This window comes from Prenolepis imparis, unplaced genomic scaffold (assembly GCF_030444845.1).
Source record: "Prenolepis imparis isolate NDT839.2.m4 unplaced genomic scaffold, iyPreImpa1.0 SCAF_9, whole genome shotgun sequence".
Classification (NCBI taxonomy): Eukaryota; Metazoa; Arthropoda; class Insecta; order Hymenoptera; family Formicidae; genus Prenolepis; species Prenolepis imparis.
Window position 1 is genome coordinate 13,881,611 of NW_028141167.1, and position 24,718 is coordinate 13,906,328.

The 24,718-nt window shown below is 33.1% G+C and overlaps 4 protein-coding genes across 4 annotated transcripts; 2 read left to right on the forward strand and 2 right to left on the reverse strand.

Moving 5' to 3' along the window:
• Positions 1 to 385: 385 nt before the first annotated feature.
• Ubqn (ubiquilin) lies at positions 386 to 7,018 on the reverse strand. Its single transcript, XM_083045752.1, has 7 exons — positions 6,398 to 7,018; positions 6,022 to 6,220; positions 5,463 to 5,751; positions 3,781 to 4,440; positions 3,558 to 3,693; positions 2,797 to 2,929; positions 386 to 2,335 (listed from the first exon to the last, which is right to left on the reverse strand). Exons 1-7 carry the CDS (start codon positions 6,503 to 6,505, stop codon positions 2,259 to 2,261), a joined length of 1,602 nt encoding a protein of 533 aa, XP_082901878.1. The 5' UTR covers positions 6,506 to 7,018; the 3' UTR covers positions 386 to 2,258.
• A 2,085-nt stretch (positions 7,019 to 9,103) lies between these two features.
• On the reverse strand, positions 9,104 to 14,148 carry Smg5 (Smg5 nonsense mediated mRNA decay factor). The gene is made up of 8 exons (XM_083045937.1): positions 13,898 to 14,148; positions 13,120 to 13,342; positions 12,786 to 12,950; positions 12,406 to 12,674; positions 12,141 to 12,321; positions 10,302 to 12,051; positions 9,872 to 10,210; positions 9,104 to 9,474 (listed from the first exon to the last, which is right to left on the reverse strand). The coding sequence occupies exons 1-8, from the start codon at positions 13,969 to 13,971 to the stop codon at positions 9,407 to 9,409; spliced, it is 3,069 nt and encodes a 1,022-aa protein (XP_082902063.1). The 5' UTR covers positions 13,972 to 14,148; the 3' UTR covers positions 9,104 to 9,406.
• Positions 14,149 to 14,609: 461 nt separating this feature from the next.
• Med17 (mediator complex subunit 17) lies at positions 14,610 to 18,527 on the forward strand. Its single transcript, XM_083045446.1, has 8 exons — positions 14,610 to 14,750; positions 14,923 to 15,102; positions 15,844 to 16,163; positions 16,273 to 16,485; positions 16,783 to 16,988; positions 17,252 to 17,824; positions 18,040 to 18,188; positions 18,269 to 18,527. Exons 1-8 carry the CDS (start codon positions 14,662 to 14,664, stop codon positions 18,477 to 18,479), a joined length of 1,941 nt encoding a protein of 646 aa, XP_082901572.1. The 5' UTR covers positions 14,610 to 14,661; the 3' UTR covers positions 18,480 to 18,527.
• Positions 18,528 to 18,678: 151 nt separating this feature from the next.
• On the forward strand, positions 18,679 to 22,871 carry Uba3 (Ubiquitin-like activating enzyme 3). The gene is made up of 6 exons (XM_083045448.1): positions 18,679 to 19,197; positions 19,397 to 19,561; positions 19,672 to 20,085; positions 20,525 to 20,885; positions 21,107 to 21,436; positions 21,619 to 22,871. Exons 3-6 carry the CDS (start codon positions 19,838 to 19,840, stop codon positions 22,003 to 22,005), a joined length of 1,326 nt encoding a protein of 441 aa, XP_082901574.1. The 5' UTR covers positions 18,679 to 19,197; positions 19,397 to 19,561; positions 19,672 to 19,837; the 3' UTR covers positions 22,006 to 22,871.
• Positions 22,872 to 24,718: the final 1,847 nt, after the last annotated feature.

A 24,718-nucleotide genomic window follows, 5' to 3' on the forward strand; every position in this document is an offset into this window, starting at 1 on the left:
TATATACTTGCGAAGTAATCGAATCTAGAATATATAGTTATATTCGAATTTTATTGAGTAATAAAAAAAAATCTATATTTGCTAGATAACTTAAAATTTCTCACATTCATAAAATATTCAAACATATTTGATTTCGAAAATACTTGGAGTTATTACTTTTCAAAATACTTATTATAGAGAATTCGAATTTATTTCCAGGTTTGAGTCTATGAAAGTATTGTTTTTTTTCTAAGTACTCATAGAAAGTTCGAATAAACTACGCAAACAAATTTGAAGCTACTTGTAAGATACTTAATCTCTATACATATATCAGTATATATATGGAATTAAAAATATACTATGCTACGAGATTTTTTTTCGTCCGATAGCGTGTTGTATCAGTGAATAAGAATCAACCATAACTTTATTTTGTTAATATATATAATCGCTTGTACAGCAGAGACGTCCCATTTTTTTTTTCCTCAGTGAAGTTATAATGAATATACATAAAAGATAATATAATGCGCAATAGATAATATTTATCGTATAATCGTACATCAATCAAAAATATTAAAATTATATAACTGTTCTTCTCTCTCCTCCCAATAAAGATAATTTTTACAACATACATCATCTTTTTTTTTTCTTTTTATCTATTTTAGGACTATAACCCGACGATTAAGTGTTGTCTCTCTTTTCACACATTTTACATGATCGTGTGTTGTTTTTTTTCGATCCTTTACCGCCTCTTCATTCCTCTATAAACAATCTCTATACTGTACGTTTCTCAATGATCACGCTACAAATTTCTAAATTTGTATTACAAGACATATATAACGCTTAATTATAGTAGGTATTGTATGCTACGTTCAAATTAAATCAACGAAGAGACAAGTGCACACCAGTACGTTTTTTTTTTGTTTAAAGAAAGCTGTTATTTTCTTTACTTCTCGAGATATATATTTATATATGCACGATATCTATAAAAACTTACATGGAAAAACGTATTATTATAGAACGAATCGTCAAACCGTGCTCTTCGAGTATATAATACTCCAAGGTATTATTATGTCTTGTTTATGTACAATATATAAAATAATTAAGAAATATCCGTGCAAAAAGCATTTACGTTCATTCCAGTTGGATTCCAATATTTTGGTTCGTCGCATTTTTCTCTTTTTTTTCTTTTTGTTTATTTGGAACGTACAAATAACACGTCTTCGCTACAAGATTACAATATATTTCAGGATATCTGAAAGCAAAAAAGGAATACACTCTCGATCGATCGATAGAAGCCGAGAAAGCGAGTCCGTTTAAATAGGCGGTAATCTAATATTTTTTTTTTTTTCCATGCAGGGGTGTTTGTGTTTCTAAGAAATAGTTCATTCAAGTTTATACGCAGTTAATGAATGCAGTTGTGTGTTAATTATGATCAATATTACATAATTCTACTCGTAATATTCTGCTCGTATTAAGATACTGTCGTAAAGAAATTTGTACATGGAAAAAATGACATCAACGAAGCTGCAGCCGATTTTCTCTCTATTCCAAGATCCTCTATTCCAGAGACTTTCCTTTATCCAGCTGTCTCTTTATTTCGTCTTAAACTAAACTCTTCTTTCCAGCAAGAAACGCAATGTTGTCACACAATTGGTTATCAAATGTAACAATTTTAAGAATTCTAAAAATTCTCTAATTCAACGGCCAATTGCATTTTTATCTGCGTTTTCTTGCGAGAAAGTTCCCCAGAAATCGTGGAGTGGAAAAAACAAAGGAAATGAAAAACAATACGTATATATGATATTTTCATATTTTGCACGTATTATTTAGAATAGGTCTTGTGGTTCTAGAATAGAGGATTTCTCATCTCGATTTCAATATATAAATCTTAGAATATAAGAAATCGACTATACCTAGAGCACATCGAAGAGGACATACATAGACCAAGAACGAAGATTCAGAAAAGTGAACAACTAATTGCGTGAAATGACAATATAGTAAATGGCCATCGTACATTTTTTTTCTTTCTATCCGTCTAAAACCACAGACAATCTGAATCTAAATAAGAAAAAACTGCAAATTGAACGAGTGAGTAGCGTGTATTCCGTTTAGGATTGAGAAAAGAGGGGAAGAGGAGGAGGGAGGAAAAGGGGAGAGGGGATATAAGTTTATAATTTTTCGACAGCCAGTTACCTTATATATCTCTCACGTTTGTCGTAAGAAGTAAATAAGGACAAAATTAAAGGTAATATTGGAATAACAGTATTGCTGATTGGTGGTTAGCTCATGGATAATTGTCCATTATTGAGTAGTCTCTCAACAGCGGCGTTTATGTCTCCGAATGTGGCAATTAACGCTGAAAAAAAAGAAATATAATGTAAATTTACATTATTAAATATAAAATGTGTTATATAATGTATATTACAATATATATTATATATTAAATATAATCAATAATTAATTAAACAATTATATAATTATATAATTAATTAATTAATTATATAAAATATATGTACTATATGTTAAATTATATAAAATGTTATATTAAAACATTATTTACTATGCGATAAAAGCGTGAAGATAACTATTTTATATAAACAAATATGAAATCTGTGAAATCTAAATTATTATAATGATTAAAAACATGATTTATTTATCTTTCTATGCAGATCTTTACATTGATAAAACGAAAATCAGCAAGTATAATTTTAATATAATTTGTATGTCAATTATCTCACGTGTAATCATAAATATTTACATATATAAAGTGTATAAAGCGGAAGAAAAATTGAAAGAATGTATTGTCGGCTCTCTAACCTTGTAAATTTGCATCTCTATTAAGAAAACCCATAGCCGTAAGTTGCTCTAGCTGTGCTCTGTAACGTTCCTCGGGTGGAGGTACAGGTTGACCGTCGACTTCTATACCTTGGTTTAATGCCATTGTAGAAACCTAGCAAGCATAAATATAATACGATTTGATGACACAATTATATGTAACGTTATATAAAGAAAATAAAGCTGATAATATATCTTACACTTATTATTTTATATTCTTGCTATTAAAGACAATAAATGTTAACTTCATCGAACCAGTTAAATCACATGTATCTAAATTCTTTAATCATTCTTAAATTCAAAAAATTAATTCTTTAATTCTTTAATCAAATCACTTGTTTTAGGGAAGGATATTATCCAAGATATTCCTTATTTTTCGAGAAAAATATAAAATTATAAATTTAAAAATTAAATGTGTATGCAAGTTGATTGATGTATATAAATTTTTAATTTATGTAATCCACATAATTTATAATATATATAATATAATTATAATATAATTTATAATATATATTATAAATTATATAATATACTATATCTATATGATAAATTATATAATATATAATATTATTATATTAATATTTTATAATATATAATATAATAATATAATTTATAGTATTATATAATATAAATAATATAATGTAATATAAATTATATAATATATATAATATATAATTTATAATATATATTATAAATGATTTTATATTTATTAATATAATTTTCAAATGATATAGATTCCTTACCATACGTGCCATAAATTGGGAAAACGAGTCCTGCTGAGTGGTGTCCGATGGTTGGCTGGTTGGCTGGATCGGTACACTGGGGTTCGTACCACCTGTGTTCGGTGTTGTGGTCGCAGGAGGTACCGTGAGGCCCATGCTAAAACATACACGCGCACTCGTCAGAATCATTCGCCGATGAAATACATCGATGTTAATGAAATCAGGTGAGAACCAAGAAATTTACTTTTCCACGAGTTCGGGAGCGACGGTGCGCAGCTGCTCCATACCCTGTTGGATCTGCATGATAGCGGCTAGGGCGTCCGGGTTGGTCACGACGTTCTGTATCTGCGGATTCTGCATCTGCTGAATAAAGGCGGGCATCATGGCGCGCATCTGTTCCTGCATCTGCGGATTTCCGCGGAGAAAGGGGTTCGTCGCGATCACCCGGCTGGCCATCGCCGGGTCGGCCGCCATCGCCTCGAGCATAGACCTCGTGTACGGGGCGTTCAGCATGTTTCGCATCAGTTGCGGATTCTCCATCATCTGGGCGGTGAGGCTCTGCATCCCGGGCGAGTCCAGCAGACCCCTGCTCTGACCCTGCGGTCCCGCTGTACCACTGTCATTCTGACCCTGACCCCAGGGATTCGGCAGCGGGTCCCGATTCTCCTGGCCCTGCTGCGGATTCTGCAAGTCCTGATTGGAGGAATTACTGTTCTCCACCAGGGCGGCGAAGGGATTGCGGCCGTTTGTAGCTGCCGCGAGCATCGGCTCCTGAATGTCCCGGTACATGCGACGTAACGCGCTGTAGCCGCCAGGTATACTTTCCAGATTGGACAGAGCTCGATCGTGCGAGCGCATCAGTTCCTGCAGCATCGACGGGTTACGCGCCAATTCCATCGTTTGCCTGAAAAATAATTTTTTCGTAACATTGTGCAATATTGCGTATCGTCGAGTACATGTGCTCTAAATTCAAATTTTCAATTATTGATTCGACGATTAACTTTTTTAATATTTATTTCTTAATTCATGACTTGTACTTTTGGATGGCTTCCAGGTTCTACAAATATTCTTTCTATATAAATGTATAAGTATAAGTGTGTGTAAAGTTAGAGTTATAAATCACATCAAATAATTAATTAAATACATACATCAAATAAAACAAATAAAACCAATCATATAAATTAGTCTTGAACTTGAAAATTGACAATTGAAAATTGAAAGTTGAAAACTGACAGTTGCAAATATATAACGTTGCTGTTAATATTAAAATTAAAATTTATTAATTATTAAAAATCATAAATTTAAATTTAAATTGAAGGTTAAACGATTCAGTACCTTAAAGATACAAATAAAAAACATTAAAAATTGAGCAGTATGCAAAATCGAGAAAAATTTAAATAATTAATAAAGAAATAAAGATGTCAAAAAATGTTTTCTTTCAAATAAGTATATTTGACTCACAATCAGAGTAGAGACTTTAATTAAATATATATATATGTATATATATATATATATATATATATCAAATAAAATAAAAAAAAATCATGTACCCTTGAACTTGAAAATAGCAATTAAAAATTGAATTGAGCTGAATAATTGGCAGTTGACGTTGCAAATAATATTGCCATTAATATTAAACTTAAAATCAAATTAAAATTTATTAATTATTAAAAAATAAAATTAAAATTAAAGATTGAATGATTCAACGATTAACGTAAGATACAAATAAAAAACATTGAAAAATTTTTTTACTTTAAATAAGTGTATTTGACTCAAAATAGAGACTTTGAACGTATAGACAATGTAGGCATTTGTAAATCAAACGATTCAAAAGGTAAAAAATATAAATAAATGCGCGACTAGGCTATTGTATTCAAATGAGTTTTTAACTGGATTTTGATCTTCTGTAAATTATGCATCGCTTACCGTAAAAGTTCAGGATTGTTAAGCATATGACTGATTTCTGGATTACGTTGCATCAGCTCTTGCATTTGGGGATTAGCGGTGACCAGATTGCGCATGTTCTCTGGATCATTCATCAAACTCTGAACCAACGGATTATCCAGCACTTGACGCATCGTTTCCGGATTTGACAATAATTCTCGTTGCATGCGTTGCTGTAGATCTATGAAATTTGACGATCCCAGACCCATGGATTCCAATCCCATCAGTCCGCCTAAACTTCCCAAGCCGAATGGACTAGCACTGACATCAGCTGCAATTTAATATCGAGCAAATATATCACAAGCATTCTTTTGTGCGATATAAAATACATCCCAAGCAGCAAACTGACGTCATTAGATGTCAGAATGACGTATATTTGAAACTTAAATGTAATTAATATTAATACAGCAAGTATTCTCAAATATTTCTTCTTAAAAATAAACTTCTCTACATAAATTTACTCCAAAAATAATATTCTCTATATATTCTCTCCCTTCTAAAATCTCCCACGAGCCAAAAAGTCCTCCGCCAAAATTATTACCCTGTGGTCGCGAAGCCGGATTCGACTCCTGATTCGGCGTGGAAGCGGCACGGGGTGCCTTAATCACCAGGTGTACCGCCAGGCCGTCCTTGATGTTGTGCGTGCTGAGTGTCTCGTGGTCCTTCATGATCTTGCCGGCGAAGATGAGGCATAATTGATCGGCCTGCGCGTTGAACTTCTTCGAGACCGCCTCCTTGAACTGGCCGGATCGAGAGAGAGAGGAAAGAAAAAAAAAAAAAGAAGGAATTAAATTAGAGGCACTTATAGTATCGCGAAAACTAACCCAATCCCAATTTTGACAGCTGACGGCGCGTCAGCCACGAGGTCAGCGAGTGACAGATCGGGGAAGGAAGTATCGTCATCGCGTGTCACTTACATCCTTTATCGTCGCGTTCTCCTCGATCTCCACGCTCTGCTTCTCCTTCGGCGTTTTCACGTTGATGGTGATCTTCCTCGGACCACCCTCCTGCTGGCCTTCTGCCATCTTGGATCGGTAGATGACTCGTTACTTTCGACGCTCGCGCGATCCTCGACACGTACGTTCGCTCGCTCGCTCGCTCCCTTGTTCTCTCTCTCTCTCTCTCTTTCTCCTTCTCTCCTCCTCCCTCTTCCTCTCTCGCCGCAACTTACGAGCGGGAATTGCGCACCGCGAAATAAATATATCCCGACTACGGCGATGACACTCCTTGCGCTCGCGATCACGAACGTCCGGTACGCAGCGACGAGGAAAACTACGTTGGAAGAATTTTTTTTTTCTCACCCACGAGACTCGGAGAAGCGGCGAGAACTAGGACTGCGCGGCCGGACCGACGATCCGCAACGATATGCAACGCGTCGCTCCGCGCTCGGCCATAACGATGTAATAATAAACACGCGATGTGTCGAGTGTCGACGCGAATCGAGGGAATACGTGAGGAAATAAATATCGTCGTCCGTCGTCGCGAGACCGAATTCCGATCGCACACCTCCGAGCGACGCGAGAGCCCCGCTAGGTTATGTCACGCTACCACCACCGCAGCGCGAAAGCACCGCCGCGCATGCGCGTTCGGATAATGCGCGACGTGGTGTGTTCTCACTAGTTGTACATATACCGGGTGTCTCATTTGCAATTGCTATTTTTTTTCGAAAATCGAGGATTCTCCGTCCGAAAATACCAAGTAGAAAACTGACGTCATTAAACGTCAAAATGACGTCATTAGACCCATCATATTTTAATTAAATAACGCATTTACTATTTTTTTCGAAAATCGAGGCTTCTCCGTCCGAAAATGTCCCAAATAGAAAACTGACGTCATTAAACGTCAAAATGATGTCATTTTAAGTGGAAGCACTTTGGAAATTTTGAGATTATTTATTCTTTAAACCACTCTATAAATTAATTTCTATATATATATATAAATTATAAATAAACTAATCTTAATAAATAATCTATAATAAATCTATAAATTTTTATAATTCTATATAAATTATATAAATCAATTTTATTATTGTTATTTATTTTTAGACAAAACTATTATAATTCTTACATAAATTGATATATTCCTTGTAATATATTTGGCGTATAAAAAATTGTTAGAATTGAATATATAATATATATATATATATAGTCGAAAAATGAGTATGGTTTACGAGATATTTTATATGCTTCATTCTGTCATATTTTAACAAAAAGTATGAAATATCTCCTAAATGTACTTATTTTAATTAACTTTTGCGGTGTAAAAAAAATTTATTTAAAAAAAAATATACATATAGTTGAACATTTTCTTTAAATCATAAGTGTTTTTATTCTTACACCAATTGATTTATCTCATTATTTTTTTTCTATGCAGAAAATTTATCGAAAAGTGAGTATATATTATATATATGATGATATATATATTTCATTTTTTGTCAAAATGCGTCAGAATGAATAAGTATATAAAATATCTTGTAAATCATTCATTTCTCGACTATTCTAACAATTTTTTATGTCAAATATTACGAGGAATTAATTTATGTAAGAAAGTTATTCCGTTTAAAAAAATTAAATGATGACCTCGAAATATCAAAACTGCATTATTTAAAATAGGTCACCCTGTATATAAGAATTATATTAAAAAATAAAACAGAAAAAAATTATTTTGTTCGATCGAATAAAATTTGATCATGGAATTTTCGATAAATTTAGAATATTTATAAAATATGATTTCGAAACAATCGTATAAATATTGCGCATTTTTTTTTTAATTACGTACAAAAATCAACACAAAACATAATACGACTCGTACCATGTCAGATATGTTTACATAGAAAATATCTCTGATTATGTGCTTTCAATCGTACTTCTATTATTGTCTAATATAAAAACTATATTATTAAAAAAAATTGTTTTGATCGATTTACCAATTTGATCATAGAGAGAATTTTCGGTAAATTTAAAATAATTTTTCTTTTTGGCAAATATCTTAATTGTATAAATTTATATATTTGTTTATTTACTTACCTTGTTATTTTTATATGCAATACTATAAAACATGATTTCAAAATATATCGTGTATAAATTTTTTGTACATTTTTTTTGTTTAATAATTAACTTTTCTGTCAATGCATAATTTTTCATCTTTTTATCAATGTATGGGTATCCAACAGTATAATTTTTTTTCTAGCAGCGGCTAGGCATTAAACATTCTTTCCAGCTATATTTTAAAAAGTTGCCGAACACAAAGGTTCTTTGTATTTTGTTTCAGAGAAAAGTTTCGATACATTTTTAACATATAAAGTTACTTTGGGTACCCGTTCATTGATAAAAGAGTTAAACGAGCTATGCAAGAGCATTAAATACAAAAATACCCGTCGATAATCAAATCTGTGTATAAAACTATACTTCTATCTTTTCTTATATCTACAAAATTAACATATTTCGAGTAATTATCCAAAAACTTTTAGACAGTCTTTTAATCGCTTTTACGAACACATGAATGGAATATCGCTTTAAATCATGCTTCCTGTTCTTCAATAGCACGTTAATTCGCGTCTGCGAACAGCTACACGAGTTCTCCAGTAATCTCGGATAATAGGGGCTGATGAGAACACATTGGTGTCTAATTATTTAAAAACGTTTACTTAAAAATACAATTCCTTTAAACATAAATGGCGATATGAATGGTTAGAAAGAGAAAAAAACGTCGTTTTATTACTTAGAGTTTTCCTGCGTTTGACGGAAAAGGTGACATTTCTATCAGCACCGATTTTTACACCGGCGATTTTCACAATTCTGTCAATTTTCCGTTTTGCATGCGCGGGTTTCCAACCCTCTTGCCATCTGTGCTCTCTTGCCTTCTGATCAGCTGAGAATCGGCTGAGAATAGCAGCGGATGATCACGTGTACAAATGATTTTTTTGCTCAACCATGGCTTTTAATCGACGATTTCCACTTTGTTTGAAACGACTCTATATGCTCCAGATTAACGCCTGTAAAAACAAAGATCAACAAACAAATGTTATATTTTGCTGCAAAAATGGATTTCAAATCTCTTTAATTTAAAACGATATCTTTGTATATAGTGTAATATAGTAATGACAATTATAAATGACTGAAAATGATTTTAATTTCATTATACAGGGTGTCTCAAAAGTCCTGCAACAGTTAAATATCTCGAAAACAAAAACTTTTTGAGAAAAATATTGTGACTATAAATAACATTGTTAAGGCCATGTAAAATTTATTTTGAAATTTTTAAACGGAAATCCCTATTTTTGCAGAACCCTATATATCATACATATTATGTAAATTGAATCAATTCATGCAAGTAGTAGATTTATCAAAAACAAAGAGATAGAGAAAAAAAGAAACGAAAGGGATAGCTACCTGCACTTTTTGCTAATCCATCGGGACTAAAAGTCAGAGCTTTTCTATCATCCAGATTGCAACCAGTCAGAAGGGTCACAACTGGTGCCTCTCCGTCACCAGCAGTCAAACCCACCTTTGCCTGCTGGGTAAGATAATGACAACATTCTATTATCTGGAAAAACAGCCATGCCTCCTTGTCTTTCGGTCTCGGTCCTTTTATCAATGGGAGCGCTAAACGTTCGTGAGGTCTCTGAGGCCGCAAGAATCTCGAGCCACGTCTCAATTGTGTTTCCAGCCATCGCGTTGCCTCTCTAGCCTGAGCACTTACGCGTTTTACTTCGTCCAAAGCAGAGACAACTGTAAATACAAATAGCATAATAACAATTTCCTTCCGAGTTAAATAGAAATATCCTTCTTATATTTTTTCTTCAACAATAAATTCACTCACCAACTGTGGGAATCACTACTACGAACTTCTTTGCATATACTAAACGCTTAAGGGCTGGCGTATGTTTGGCTAAGGCTTCGTGATCGGGTACGAGATACGGCGACATCAATCGAGATCGTAGCTGGCTCTCCAGAGCTCGTACCTCGGCCTTGAGCCACAATTTACCCATGTGTCTCATCAGCTTCCCCTTCGAGTGTTCAGGCCCGAAGTTCTTCTCGTCCAGACCGATAACTTTCGGGGCGTTCGAGGAGGAACACGGATCCGTCGCCACGAATAATCGCTCAGTCCGATCGTATTGGACACCTGAATTCTCGACCGAATTAAGATGATGTCCGAACTCGATCAGCTTCAGTGTCCTTAGAAGCGTCTCCTCCCGCTTATTCATCTTATTCTTGCGCAGTATCTGCCAATCGAGAGATTTGTGAGCGTCCTCTAGCAAATTCAATCCTCTAAGCTCGATGTCCTCTGGTAGAGGCACCGTTTTCACGCACTCCTTCAGCTTCTCCATGTTCGACAGAATCGTAAAATCGTCGCTTCGACGTACGAGAGCCTCGGTGTCCACGTTGATCAAGTTCAACAGGATGGTAAGACGCTTCAGCAACGTCCTCTTGGCGCATATCCTCACGATGTCCGGATTACTTCGCAGCCAGTCGCAGCACACCTTGATAGACATCAGCATCCCCTTGTCGACCAGGATATTTAGAACGTCGTCCGGCTTTAAGCTCCGCTTCTTCAACTGCGCCGTGTAACAGACAGCTTCATTGTTCATGCCGCACGAGCGATTGTTCTCCTCCTCGAAGGTGCTGGTCGAGCTCGCGTTCGTCGTGATCGTCAGGACGCTGTTGGAATTCGTCAGGGAATCCTTGTCGCTCGTAGTCTGTGAATCCGTTTGCCGCTGATCGGTCAGCAGATGCTGCTTGCCGTTAACTAAACGATTCTCCGTTTTGTCGGCGATATCGCTGACGTGGCCATTCATCCCCTTCTTCTTCGTCACATCTTCGGTGATTTTATTCGCCGGCGATGACGACTCCTCGTCGTCGGTATTATCGTCCGATAATACGGCATTTTCTTCGTCATCCTTCTCCGTCTCGGACATATCCGAATTGATCTCGTCGCTGGACGACGCCAAGGTCGATTGCTCTAGGTCGCTCGCGTCCGAATCGGAGCTGGTTCTCCTTTTTCGTCTACGCAGTTTGCTGAGAAGATTCTTCGACTTGTCGCGAATCTTCTTGGGACCCTCGTTCGCGACTTTACTACTATCCGATAACTTTGCCCTGTTAGTCTCGTCTAAATTAAATGCATTATTGTCATTGCTTAGAACAGAATCCTCTCCCTTCGTATAATTTCTATGGTTTTCTTGCTCCAACGATCCTTGACTTTCTTTTTGCGCATTCTTCAATTTCGTAGAATAGCTGTCAGCCTTTGCAGACGCTTCTGTATCAGGCACTGCCGTGTCTATGACGATGTTTTGCAGTCTCGTTATTATAAATTCCAGTAATTGTGATAGTATTGCCAAAGTTATAGCAACGACACCCTGCACTTCGCTAGATTCTTTGCTCTTTAATCTAGAAATTGACATTAAACATATTGTCACGATCTTAAACACCATGTCGTCTGTTAAATAAAGCGTTGGTCTGTTCTTGCAATTTTGAAGATATGTCTCTATACTGTCCATATTTTCAAGGCAATTTGCGTTATTCGGCTCAATTTGTTCTATTGTTAAACAGTTCTCCATATCGGTTAAGAGATCCTGTAAAAAAGAGAAAACTATTAATTGGGAAAAAAATGTATACAAATATATCAGTAGATAGTATATATCGCTTTGAACATGTTACGCACCTGACATTCCCGATTTATCCTATCAGAATGTGGATTTTCATAATCCCATAAATGTAATAAAGAAAATAATCGCGTCACACAATGATGGACAGAATTGTTTTCATCTGCACAAAGGGAATGAGTTATTATGGTTCTCTTTAAATTTCCTTCTGCTCCCTCAAATGGCTCAGAACATAAAACACTACAAAATAATGTCATAATAGTTAATTATAATTGTTATAAAAAGAATTTATTACTAATACTAATATTTATTACTAATGCCAACCTTTTCATATAATGATAGACTGCGTCTAATCCATAATTTTTGCTGCCTGCTATAGTACCAAGCTGATTGTAAGGCATACCGATATTTGGATCAATGGCTATAGCCATTCTATAATATCTGTTAGCTATCATTGGATCCCAATTTGAATCTAATTCTAATTTGTACCTGGTCAGGTCTCCAAGGCATACCAAGCTTCGATGGATCAAACGCATGACACACTGTTTGACTTCCTTGGTATGAGTTTTAAATTGTCCCATCTTAGGTCTTGCCTAAAATTATATAATCTTATTATAATTTTAACATCGTTTAATCTATAATCCTCTTTATTGTTGTAATCATGTTTAAAAAAAAAAACTTACACTTTTCGTATGTATACTTACGTATGACGAAACACTTTCATTTTGAATAAACGCAAAGTCAACAACACCGACGAGGTCTAGATCATATTCTATTTGTAGACTCAGTATCAGATGATGATAATATCCCACACCCACTGCCAAATGAACCGACAATAATGCTTTCTCCGCATCATTCCAAATGTTACCCTATAAAATAGTATATATAATATTGTAAATTAGAAAAAAATTTCTATGTAGAATACTATATAAAATATAATGTGTGTAAAATGTCTATGTATTCTCTATATAGCATAATATTATATATTATTATATATATCATTATTGTTAGTTTTACCTTTTAATATATTAATATTACCTTTCTTAATTTTTTGGCTGCATAAACAACATCGTAAAAGGCTTTCCTCCATAATAGTTCCTCTATTTTATGCACATTTCCAATAGGGTCTTTTAATATCAATCTCTCGCAGTAATCTTTAAGTCTCACACGTAGCACTTCCCCAGATGGGACAAATATATCGCTTACTGTCAGAGCACCATTCTTCTGTTCATCCAATTTCTTGACAATCTCCGTCACGCTCCTTTCAAATAAAAATGTACATTATTCATTAAAGAATTAGTCAACATGTACAAAAATCATTATAGAAATACGTGTTCAGCTGTTTGATTTTTTTTCATATTTATCTATTATTACATAATGCAGATTGTACATAAATGCAAATATTATACAAAATAAATACTCAAAAAAAAAATATATATATAAATATTTATATATTTTAATATACAAATTTTTATTTGTAGAATATTTTAACAAATATACTCTCTAAGAATATATATTTATCGTATCTGGTAGATAGAGGGCGCAAAATGCGTAAGATTCGAGAAACGTGCGAATGATAAGAAACAAGCATGGCGAGTAAAGGAGACGGGTGGGTTAGGTTCACGAAAGTTGCTCCGAAAATTTACCTCGTCATCGTTCGCTCTCTTCCGGAGGATGAGGTAAAAAAAAAAAAAAAAAAAATATTTATATCGTAGCGAGCGTGAAATTAAATTCCAGGAGAAGGGAATATCTTATCTTCTTTCGCGAGGAAGAGAGAGAGAATACCGAGGGGATGGGTTCATTATTAATCCCTTACTTGTGCAGACGTCTCGTGACTTCGAGGCAGTCCGTTGTTCGGGCCTCCGCCGTAGGGTTACACAGTCTCCTCATTTCGCGCGACTCATGACCCGCGTCTCGGTCGACTCGTCCTTATTACTCATTTCCCCGCGGTCTCCTGACACGCGCATCTCCCTCGCACGCCAAGAAATTCGCCCGACATTCGCCCGTCGTCCCTGCTGATCCGTAAATGTGCGCTCGCTCACTTCCTCTTTTCGCTGCGAGCTGCGAAGTGAGAAATGCTAGACTAGAGACGCTGGAGTTGCGCCGGAGTAGTTTTTCCCCCACCATCGTTCAAGCGTCCAACTTCCACCAATCAGCGCGAAGCGGCTAGCGGCGCGTCGACCAATCAGCGCGAAGCAGCCCGCAGGCGCGTCCGGGGTCCCTAGGGACTCTAGGCGCGGCGACCAATCAGCGCAAAGCGGCCGCCGGCGCGTCTAGGGTCCCTAGGGACCCCGGATCCCAATCAGCGCCAAGTGTAGTTGAGCTTCAGCCAATGGGTGCATCCAGAAGCACGATCGCTCACTGAGCGCCAGTGAGCGGTTGTGCTTCTGGATGCATCCAATGAGTAAACCACTTCACTAGCTATTTACTATCTGAAACGCGAATCACAGACGATTGATGTATCCTATTTTCTATAGGATATAGGATAAGGAAGAGTAGGAAGTCGCTCTAGTATATACTTACTATAGATTGAATGATGATCGGACGTCATCCCTTCTCATGGAATAGACGAAAACAATAATGGCGTATTCTGTGAATATTTCTGTGGAGGCGCCGATTGAAAACCAAATACAGGAAATTACTTACGATGGCCAAGAAATTTATCAAGCGTATGTAATAGTTTTGATAATAATAGAAAATGTATTAAACTATATTTGATCGATGTAATTTTGAATGGGAATTAATTGTACATTATAAATACATTTTTGTGATTAACCTTAATTCGATTGAAATGTCAGAATTATATATATTTATTATATTTTATTATAATTACGCTTGCAGGCCCCTCACATTGTCGGAGAACTTGGCAAAAATTGCTCAAAAGATTGACTTCAATAAAACAAATGGTGAGGAGATAAAGAAGGAGCAATTAGAAGATGAAAAAGGCGACGAGGATGCAAAAGATTCTACTTCATTTCAGTCCTCTTTATGGCCTTGGGATAGTGTTAGGAATAAATTAAGGTTTGTCGTTATTTTTTTTGTATCTTGGATTTTTCTATATTATATAGGAAGTGATAGGTATCCGCGATTTGAGATAATTAGATACATGATGATTTGGTCAAACCTGAGAATTAAAGGACCCTACACAAAATACATGGGATTTTGGCTCTCAGTGGAATTAGCTGAATTTTTGATATGTTGTAGTTTAAGACATTCTGATCAAAAGATGTAATAGCCTTAAAGCTAAAGTCAAAAGTTCTAATTTTTCGTGTTTGACTGGCTGTAAATCAGTAATCATCTATTATTTAGCTTTGAGCTTGTTACATTTTTTGTTCAGCAAGTCATAAGTTACAACATGTGAGAAAATCAGCTGATTTTACTGGGATTCAATTTCATCTAGGATTTTTATATAAGTTCAAAAATCCCGTACTAATCATATAAAATTGAATCTTAGTAAGATCAGCTGGTTTTCTCATATGTTGTAGCTTATGATCTGCTGAACAAAAAATGTAATAAGTTCAAAGTTAAATAATAGATGGTTACTAAGATTTACAGCCAGTCAAACACGAAAAACTCTGCGCTCTGCGAGATGTTTGACTGGTTGTAATTCAGTAGCTGTCTATTATTTTAGCTTTGAGGCTATTACATCTTTTGATCAGAATGTCTTAAACTACAACATATCAAAAATTCAGCCAATTCCACTGAGAGCCAAAATCCTATGTATTTTGTGCGGGATCCTTTAACTTTTTTTTCTTTTTGTAGGAATGCCCTGACGGAAGTTTGCGTATTGGCTGATGTACTTGCAATAGCAAAAGAGAAAAATTATATGGTATTGGATCCGGTACCTCAAGAACCAGTCGAAGTAAAGCCTATGATACAAGTATATGCTAGGAAAAAGGCATTGTCAGGGGCAGCATTGGTTCTCTCCCTGGGTGCCGACAGGCTACGGAATTGTCAACCTGATCCATTATCTAGACCAAAATCCACTCCCGATTTTCATATCGAATTGTTAAGATTACGACAAAATTGGCGTTTAAAGAAAGTGTCAAACTCTATCATCGGTGATCTTAGTTATCGAACTGGTCAGTATCTATTTTTATTTATTATTTATTTAAATATATTTTTTATATCTTTTAGGAAATATGGTTTGTGAAATTTTAATATTTTTTTTTAACTTTTGCTGTATGCTAGCTGGCTCCAAGTATACACAAATGGGTATGTTTGAAGTCACCAAAGCTGAAGAAGAAGAGAAAAATAGCAATAGTCCGCCGGCATCCCCTAACGCTGGTAATAATATGTCAGGACAATCTCACACTTCTTCAAATCCCAAAATATCTGCCTTACGTGTGACTATACCTAGCGAGTTGCAAGGTGTCGCCTATATTGAGGTATTATGTCAGAAAGGTAATATGACAAAAACAAGAAAAAAATTTTGTACAGAATACTAGATAAATTATATAATATATAATTATACATATATTAATATAATATATTATATATACATGTAATATTCTTTATTTTGATTCAAATGTGACATATTGTGTACATATATAATATTAATATAATATATAATTATATATTATATATTATGTAATATAATATATAAATTATATATTGTAAATTGTAATATATAAATTATATATATAAATGTATATATAATATACATTTTACATAAAAATGAATGTGTATACTTTTTTTCAGATCAAGAAGATTTATGCAACGCAAATATAAGTTTGCTTAATAGTAGTACTAATAATTCAAACGCCGATATGCATTGGCAGCAGAAGTTGGAGGCCGCACAAAACGTTCTATTTTGCAAAGAACTATTTAGTCAATTGGCACGGGAGGCCGTGCATTTACGCGCGCCTATACCTCACATGGTTGTCGGAAATCAGATAATGGCCACAGTATGTATCTTACGATTAAAATTAGAAAATTTCCATCTTTTTCTATGTAATATTCTTTAATTTGATTCAAATGTGTGACATATTATGACATATATATATAATTTTTATTTTTATTATTTATTATTTTTATTTTTATTATTTTTTATTATTTTATTTTTATTTTATTATTTTTATTATTTTATTATTTTTATTATTATTTTATTATATATATATTTAATTAAAATGTCTTCTTTATTCTATTATACCGGTTCTCTATTGTACAGGTACTTCCCGGAATTCAATTGATAATTGGTCTATGCCACAGCACAGGCAACGATAAGAAACCTGTCGCTCCGCCGCCGCACAAAACGGATCACGATCATGTGTTAGAACATTCTTTGCATCAACTGTTGCGTGAAGTGCATTATAAGAATAGTCAACATCCGTTTCCCCATCCTGCCTCGGGTCCGTTAGGGCCTAGTAAACGCAGATACTTAGCCGGTCCTATTGCTGCCGATAAATACGAGCTTCTAGAAATGACGAAGAGTCAAACGTTATTAGAACAGATTATTCAACAGGCGCAACATTTTTTCATGCGTTTGCGCACGGAATACGTATTAGACACGATAGCGAAGGAAGTGAAGGATCCTCTTATCGTTTCACACTGGAACTCATTAAATTCACCGACACAGTCCAGCGTGAAGATAAATATTTTGACGCATGGATACGACAGCGTATGTCGGACTACGATGATTGTTCACGTCGGTGAAAAATCATTGAAGTGCGTTTGTCGCGATGGTCGAGTCATGCATATGAGTTACGAACCCCAGGAGCTGAGGGATCTCATTTTTTGTCAGGTCAGTCTTCTTTACTTATTTTATTAATATTTATTTTTATTATTTTTTTATTATTTTTATTTTATTATTTTTATTTATTATTATTTTTTTTTTATTTGTAAAATGTAAAAGTATAAAATTTAAAGTTTTGTGTGTATTCTTATATTTTATTTGTAATAAAATTAAAAAAAAATTTTTTCATTAAAATGGTACTAAATTTTTATTTATATATACAGATTTATCAACATCAGATAAATGCAGTGCAAGCTCTTGCCAAATGCATGGGCTGGCAGTTTTTGGCAAACAGTTCACATCTTGGTCTAGGTTCAGTAGAACCTCTCGGAAATGCTAGTAGTTGTATTCTGGCTTCGCCAACCAGTGACAGGTATTTTATTATATGTATTCTTCAATTTATAATAAAATTTTCACATGTATTAGTATAATTAATTATAATTATATTTACAGAATGATAGCTGTACGATGCGAACCACAAACAGGTGTGCAAGTTGCCATTGCTCATTCCCCCCGAAAGGATTTCTTTCCTGGTCAACTTGTGCGAGAGAGAAAATGGGAGAATCTGGGAGGCTCGTTTAAAGAAGTCAGATGGGACAAGATGGAAGGAAAGAATTTCCTCAATAAGATGGAATTACTAATGTCTTCTTTAATGAGCTCCTAAGTGTGTTGCAAATTACAGTGAAACTTCTATATATTTTTTTCGTGGGACTTTTAAGGATCTTTTATATTTCCCCGTGAGATTTTTCCCCTCGTCTCCACTACTCATATTAGAATGCATAATAGAATAAAGAGTTGTTACACACGCGAGTAACTTAGAATAAGAAAAAGAGGACTATATAAACTAAAATGCATTTTTTTATATGTTTCTCGTATAAAAATAATGATCCGAAAGGGTAAATAGTAAAATAAACTGAGCATTGCTATTATACTATAAAATTTTGGTGATAAAGCCCAGCTAAAAAATAAGACAAAATAGAAACTTTTTTTTAAATTCATTTTTCAAGACAATATTTTATTGTGTAAAAAAAAGGTCAAGTATATTTTTCTCTTCAGTCAAAATAAAAAGAAAAATTCCGTCTCTGTATTTTATAATACTATAGATTTTTGTGTATCTCTCTATCTTGGAGCAGTGTTGCAAATTGGGAGGGACAAATTTCGCGCATGCGTAATTCAGTCACGTGTATATTTCGCTATTGATAAAGGGTGTCATTAAAATCCTTCACAAAAAATATATATAATAATTAAAAGTTTCTATCAAGGAAACAATATATTTTATAGGTTATAGTAATTTTCAAATTTTTATTTTATATTTGTATATTTATATATAATAAATTAATTTATTGCAGAAATTTATAAAGGAAATTGCAGTAAAATTTTATGTAAATATACTTTATTATAATCATGTTAATATAATATATTAATATATATATTAATATATTAATATATTTATTAATATATTAATATATTTATTAATATATATATTAATATATATTAATAAATATATTAATGTATTAATAATATATTAATGTACTATATTAATATAAATCGTAAAAAAATATTTGCTAATTTATATTTTAGGTTTCCCAACAAACAGCTCTGTGTAACATTTTGACACGATTCTCTGATTGGTTTACATGATGTAACACGCTTGCGTACGAAAATTCGGACAGATTTTGTCCTTCCAATTCCAACACACTGCCTTGAAGAAGAATCAGCCATAGAAGATGAAGAGACACAATCTATGTATGTATTATATGAATGATATATATTTATTGTATAATTGTATAATTATTTATAATTGTTGTAATAAATACAAAAAACATATATATATATATATTTTTTTTTTTTTAAAGAAACAGGACTAAAACTGAAGAGGAAGAAACTCCAACAGTAAAGAAGAAAGAGAAGACATTTTCCAGCCTCCAAGTTGAAGCGAAGCTTGGTCTATCGACTTGAAATTTAATTAATCTCCATTCAGTTGGACCATTTCTATTTTGTTATATATTAATCGCGGTAAAAATGGGCTCCGACAACACGCACAGGCGATGGAGCAATTTGCGTAAAGTGTTGGAGAGATGCGGACCATTTTGCCGACCGGATTTCGAGCCGTCTTCGGAAAACTTGCAGATGCTCCTGGAGCGATGCAAAGTGCTGGTCGTCGGCGCCGGTGGCTTAGGATGCGAGCTGCTGAAAAATTTGGCCCTCATGGGATTCAGGCATATCCACGTGATCGATATGGACACGATCGAGTTGTCTAACCTCAACCGGTGAGCGAGGTTATGTTCCAAGAGAAATTCCTCTCGTAAAAATACAATGTTTCTATCGTACATGAGCTTTTCCGAATTTTTTCCTTTTCTTATTCTACAAGAGAAAAATTGCTGGCTTAACGTATACAGAAAATTATTTATTTAAAAAATATTTTATTTTATTGTATTTTATAAATATCTTTATATATTTATATAAATTATTTTATTTTATACATTTTATATTATTTTATAAAATATTTTATTAAAAATTTTATAATTATTTTATTATAAATATTTTATTTAAAAATTTAGTTAAAAATTGATTAAATAAAATAATGAATATTTTACTTAATATAAAAATATAAAATATTTAATATAATATATATATATAGATATATATATATATTTAAAATATTTTATTTTATTTTATAAAGTTGATAAAATGATTTATATATTGCAGACAATTCTTATTTCGTCACAAAGATATTGGATCTTACAAAGCGGAGATAGCCGCAAAATTCATCAACGCTAGAGTGCCTGGTTGTAATGTAATTGCACACAATTGCGAGATACAGGTTAAAGATCCAGCGTTTTACCAACAGTTTCACATGATAATCTGTGGATTAGATTCAATTCTCGCAAGAAGATGGCTCAATGGTATGCTAATGTCTTTACTTGTCTATGAAGATGGTGCATTGGATCAGAGTAGTATTATACCATTGATAGACGGTGGAACTGAAGGTTTTAAAGGAAACGCCCGAGTTATATTACCGGGTATGAATCCATGTATCGAGTGTACCTTGGATCTCTATCCTCCGCAGGTGAATATAATTTCCCATATTTTAATGGATTAATATTATCAACAGACAGCATTTATTGGTATTTTATATATAATAAATATATATTAAATAATTAAATAAATAAATATATATATATATTATAAATAATTAAATATATATATAATAATTATATATTTATATATAATATAATATTATTTATATATTTTATATATTAGAAATTATTTTTGTTTGTGCTTTTATAGGTGACGTATCCTCTATGTACGATAGCCAACACTCCACGTTTACCAGAGCACTGTGTAGAATACGTGAAGGTAATTCAATGGCCAAAGGAGAATCCATTTGAATGCGCGATTGATGGAGACGATCCCCAGCATATAAACTGGATTTACGAAAAGTCGAACGAAAGAGCGACGCAATTCGGCATTCAGGGCTTAACGTACAGACTTGTGCAAGGTATCATCAAGAATATTATACCGGCTGTGGCTTCAACGAATGCAGTCATCGCTGCGATCTGCGCGACAGAAGCATTTAAGCTTGCAACCAGTTGTAGCGCATCTTTAAATAATTACATGGTAATTATTTTTATTTTATTATTATTTTAATTACGAATCAAGTCAACGTCAACATAATTTGTTGTAGACGAATACTAATTTGATAACAATATTATTTTTTTACACATTTTTATGTCTCTACAATGCAAATATCGATAATAATTTCGATAAGCAGTAAAAAAAAATTATAAACATTTTTTAAGGTGCTCAACAATTTGGATGGAGTTTATACGTACACTTACGAAGCAGAAAAGAAGCAAAATTGCCTGGCGTGTAGTCAAGTACCGCGAGAGATCGAGATCAAGGATTCAAAATACAAACTGCAAGACTTGATAGACCTTCTTTGTGAACGGCCGGATTTGCAAATGAAAAGTCCCGGTCTTACAGCGATTATAAACGGTAAAAGTAAAACTCTGTACATACAAACAGTGTCGAGTATCGAGCAAAAGACACGCGAGAATCTGTCGAAGACTCTGATTGAGTTGGGTTTAAAAAACGATACTGAAATAAACATCGCCGATGTTACAACTCCCAATACAGTTACTCTGAAATTGAGATTTTCACACAGTGATAGCATAAGTCGACAATAACTATTAGCCGAAAATTTTACTTTCATATAAAATTCGCACTTCTCTTTACAAATATTTATATTATTTGAATTTTTATATATATATAAAATTCAAATAATATAATATATCCGCTCTTTATATCTTTACTTTATACTTTTTAATTCGCTTTATGTAAAATATATATAGATATATACAGGATGTCCCGAAATTCGCGAACCAAAATACCATAACAAGAAAATTCTCGAAAAAAAATTAAAAGTGTATTTGCCACTTTTCATTTTAAACAGTTTTTGAGGTAAAAATGGTAACTGTCCATTTAATCGTAATCTGTAATTGGCCAGTTTAAAACCTTTTTGCCTCAAAAACATACTATTTGGAATGAAAAATAGCTAATGCTTTTTTAATTTATTTCTTCGAGAAATTTCTTGTTACGGTAATTTTAATTGCGAATTTCAGGACGCCATGTGTATGTATTTTATATATATATTAGTGGACTAAAAAAATATAAAGATATAGAAAAATACAACAATAAAGTCATTGCTTAATGCCATTGCATGTAAAGAAAGTTTTAGTCGTAATCGTATAAACCGACCAATCACAGTCAAATGTTCTTGCTACATTGTAAGAAAATGCTTGATTGTGATTAGTTCGTTTGTTTACGATTACGACTTTTTCACGTGTAATAGCCTTTATACGCGATTACTACATTATTCCATATAATGTTTAGATAAGAAATATCATCTTGTTACATAAGATTAAAATCGTTAATAAAAAAAAAACTTTAATTGTGTGTAATTTATTACACATCAACATTTGTTAATAGCTATTAACGATTTTTTGTAGTTCTTGAATAATATTGTAATAAAGTATATATGATAATATAATATGATAATATAACAGTCTATAAATTATAGAAATATATATTTGAACAATAAAGACATGATTGTAAATATTATTTTATATTGTTATGATTACATCCTCATATTTTGATTGAAGATTACATAAGAAATATCATTTTGTCACATAAGATATTATATCAAAAGTGTTGATATAAGTTTCAATTTTGTGTATAATTTATTGTACAGCAACATTATTTGTTAATAGGAGTGATTTGTCATAGATCTTAAATAATAAATGTGATGAAAAAAAGAGAGAGTAATAGTAGTAAATCTATAAATAAATGTAGAAATATATTTAGTACTTGAATAATAAAGACATGATTGTAAATATTATTCTATATTTCTATAATTACATTCTCATTTTAAGGCTCCTGGGTGCTCATCGCGGCCATATTGGATTGTGACGTCAGAGGCGAGAAAGCACACGCTGAAAATTCTTAGATACCATTTTTTAATGAAAAGATATTTCGATTAAACAGCACTTCAGATGGCTTTAGCACACTCTTAAAAACCCCCGAAAACTATCATTTTCCCTTTATAATCAATCAACATCTGTAAAATGATCGAGATATCAGACTTTGACACGCGGAATGACTGCGCATGTGCAAAGACCAGACGGACTGGGCTTCATAATATTACATTTTACAGCTGTTGATTAATTATAAAGAGGAAAGGATAGTTTTCGGGGTTTTTTAAGAGTGTGCTAAAGCCATCTGAAGTGCTGTTTCATCGAAATATTTTTTTATTTCGAAATGGCATCTAAGAAATTTTAGCGTGTTTTCTCGCCTCTGACGTCACGATTTCGACATGATCAGAAAGGAGCCAGGAGCCTTAATAAGAGATCATATATATCATAGCAAAATTAACAAATAATGATAAACATAAAATTCATCTTGTGTAACTATAAGTCTTTAAATTGAGATGATGTGTTCTTTTCCTTTTAGCTTTTTACAAATATATAGTACTGTGCGTATTACATATGTGACTACATTCACAGAGAGAGAGAAATGAAATAATAATAATGAAATATATGCATGTGTCAAAATTTATACTCGTTAACTTATTATCAAGCAGTTTTATAACAATTTTTTTTTATTTTATATCATTACATTAAATTTTATATTGCAATATAAATTCTGTGCACAGCCTTCATTTGCATAATATTTTATTTACTTCATTTGAAATAAAAATGGATTAATTTTTTATGTAATTTAAAAATATAAAAAAATTATTATAAAGCGCCTCCAAGTACAAATATGCCAAAATTTTGTTTTGTAAATGCGATTGTAATTACAGAAAGATATTTAGGCAAATGATGGATAGTGCACAGTGATATTTTGTTATACAAGCACACTCTATAACATTCGACATATGCACAACTTGAGTAGAAAAAATATCTATAACAGATACATTATCTATCCCTTCTTATATAAAACTATTATTATACAATATTAATTTGCATTATTTACGGCTTGGTGAGTTGGCAAGTCAATATTTACTCTCCATATTTTCTTGTAATGATCTATTTTTTTTATCTCGCTCAAATAAAGAGTCTCCTTCAATATATATTTCCAGCTTCTACCAATCTAACCGATTTAACCAACTTCTAACAATCTGTACTGCACACACAATCTATAAATATGCGCAGAATAGAAATAATTTATATAATTGTTTTTTTTTTTTTTAATTGGTAGGGGGTATTTTCACAACGAAACACTTGGTGAATCATTCGCATTTCATTGTTTATGCAATGTCCCAGAATGGACACTCTTTCAATTGTACAATTTGTAGTTAAACGTTATTATAGTATAGTTCTCATAGCTGGACACAGAATA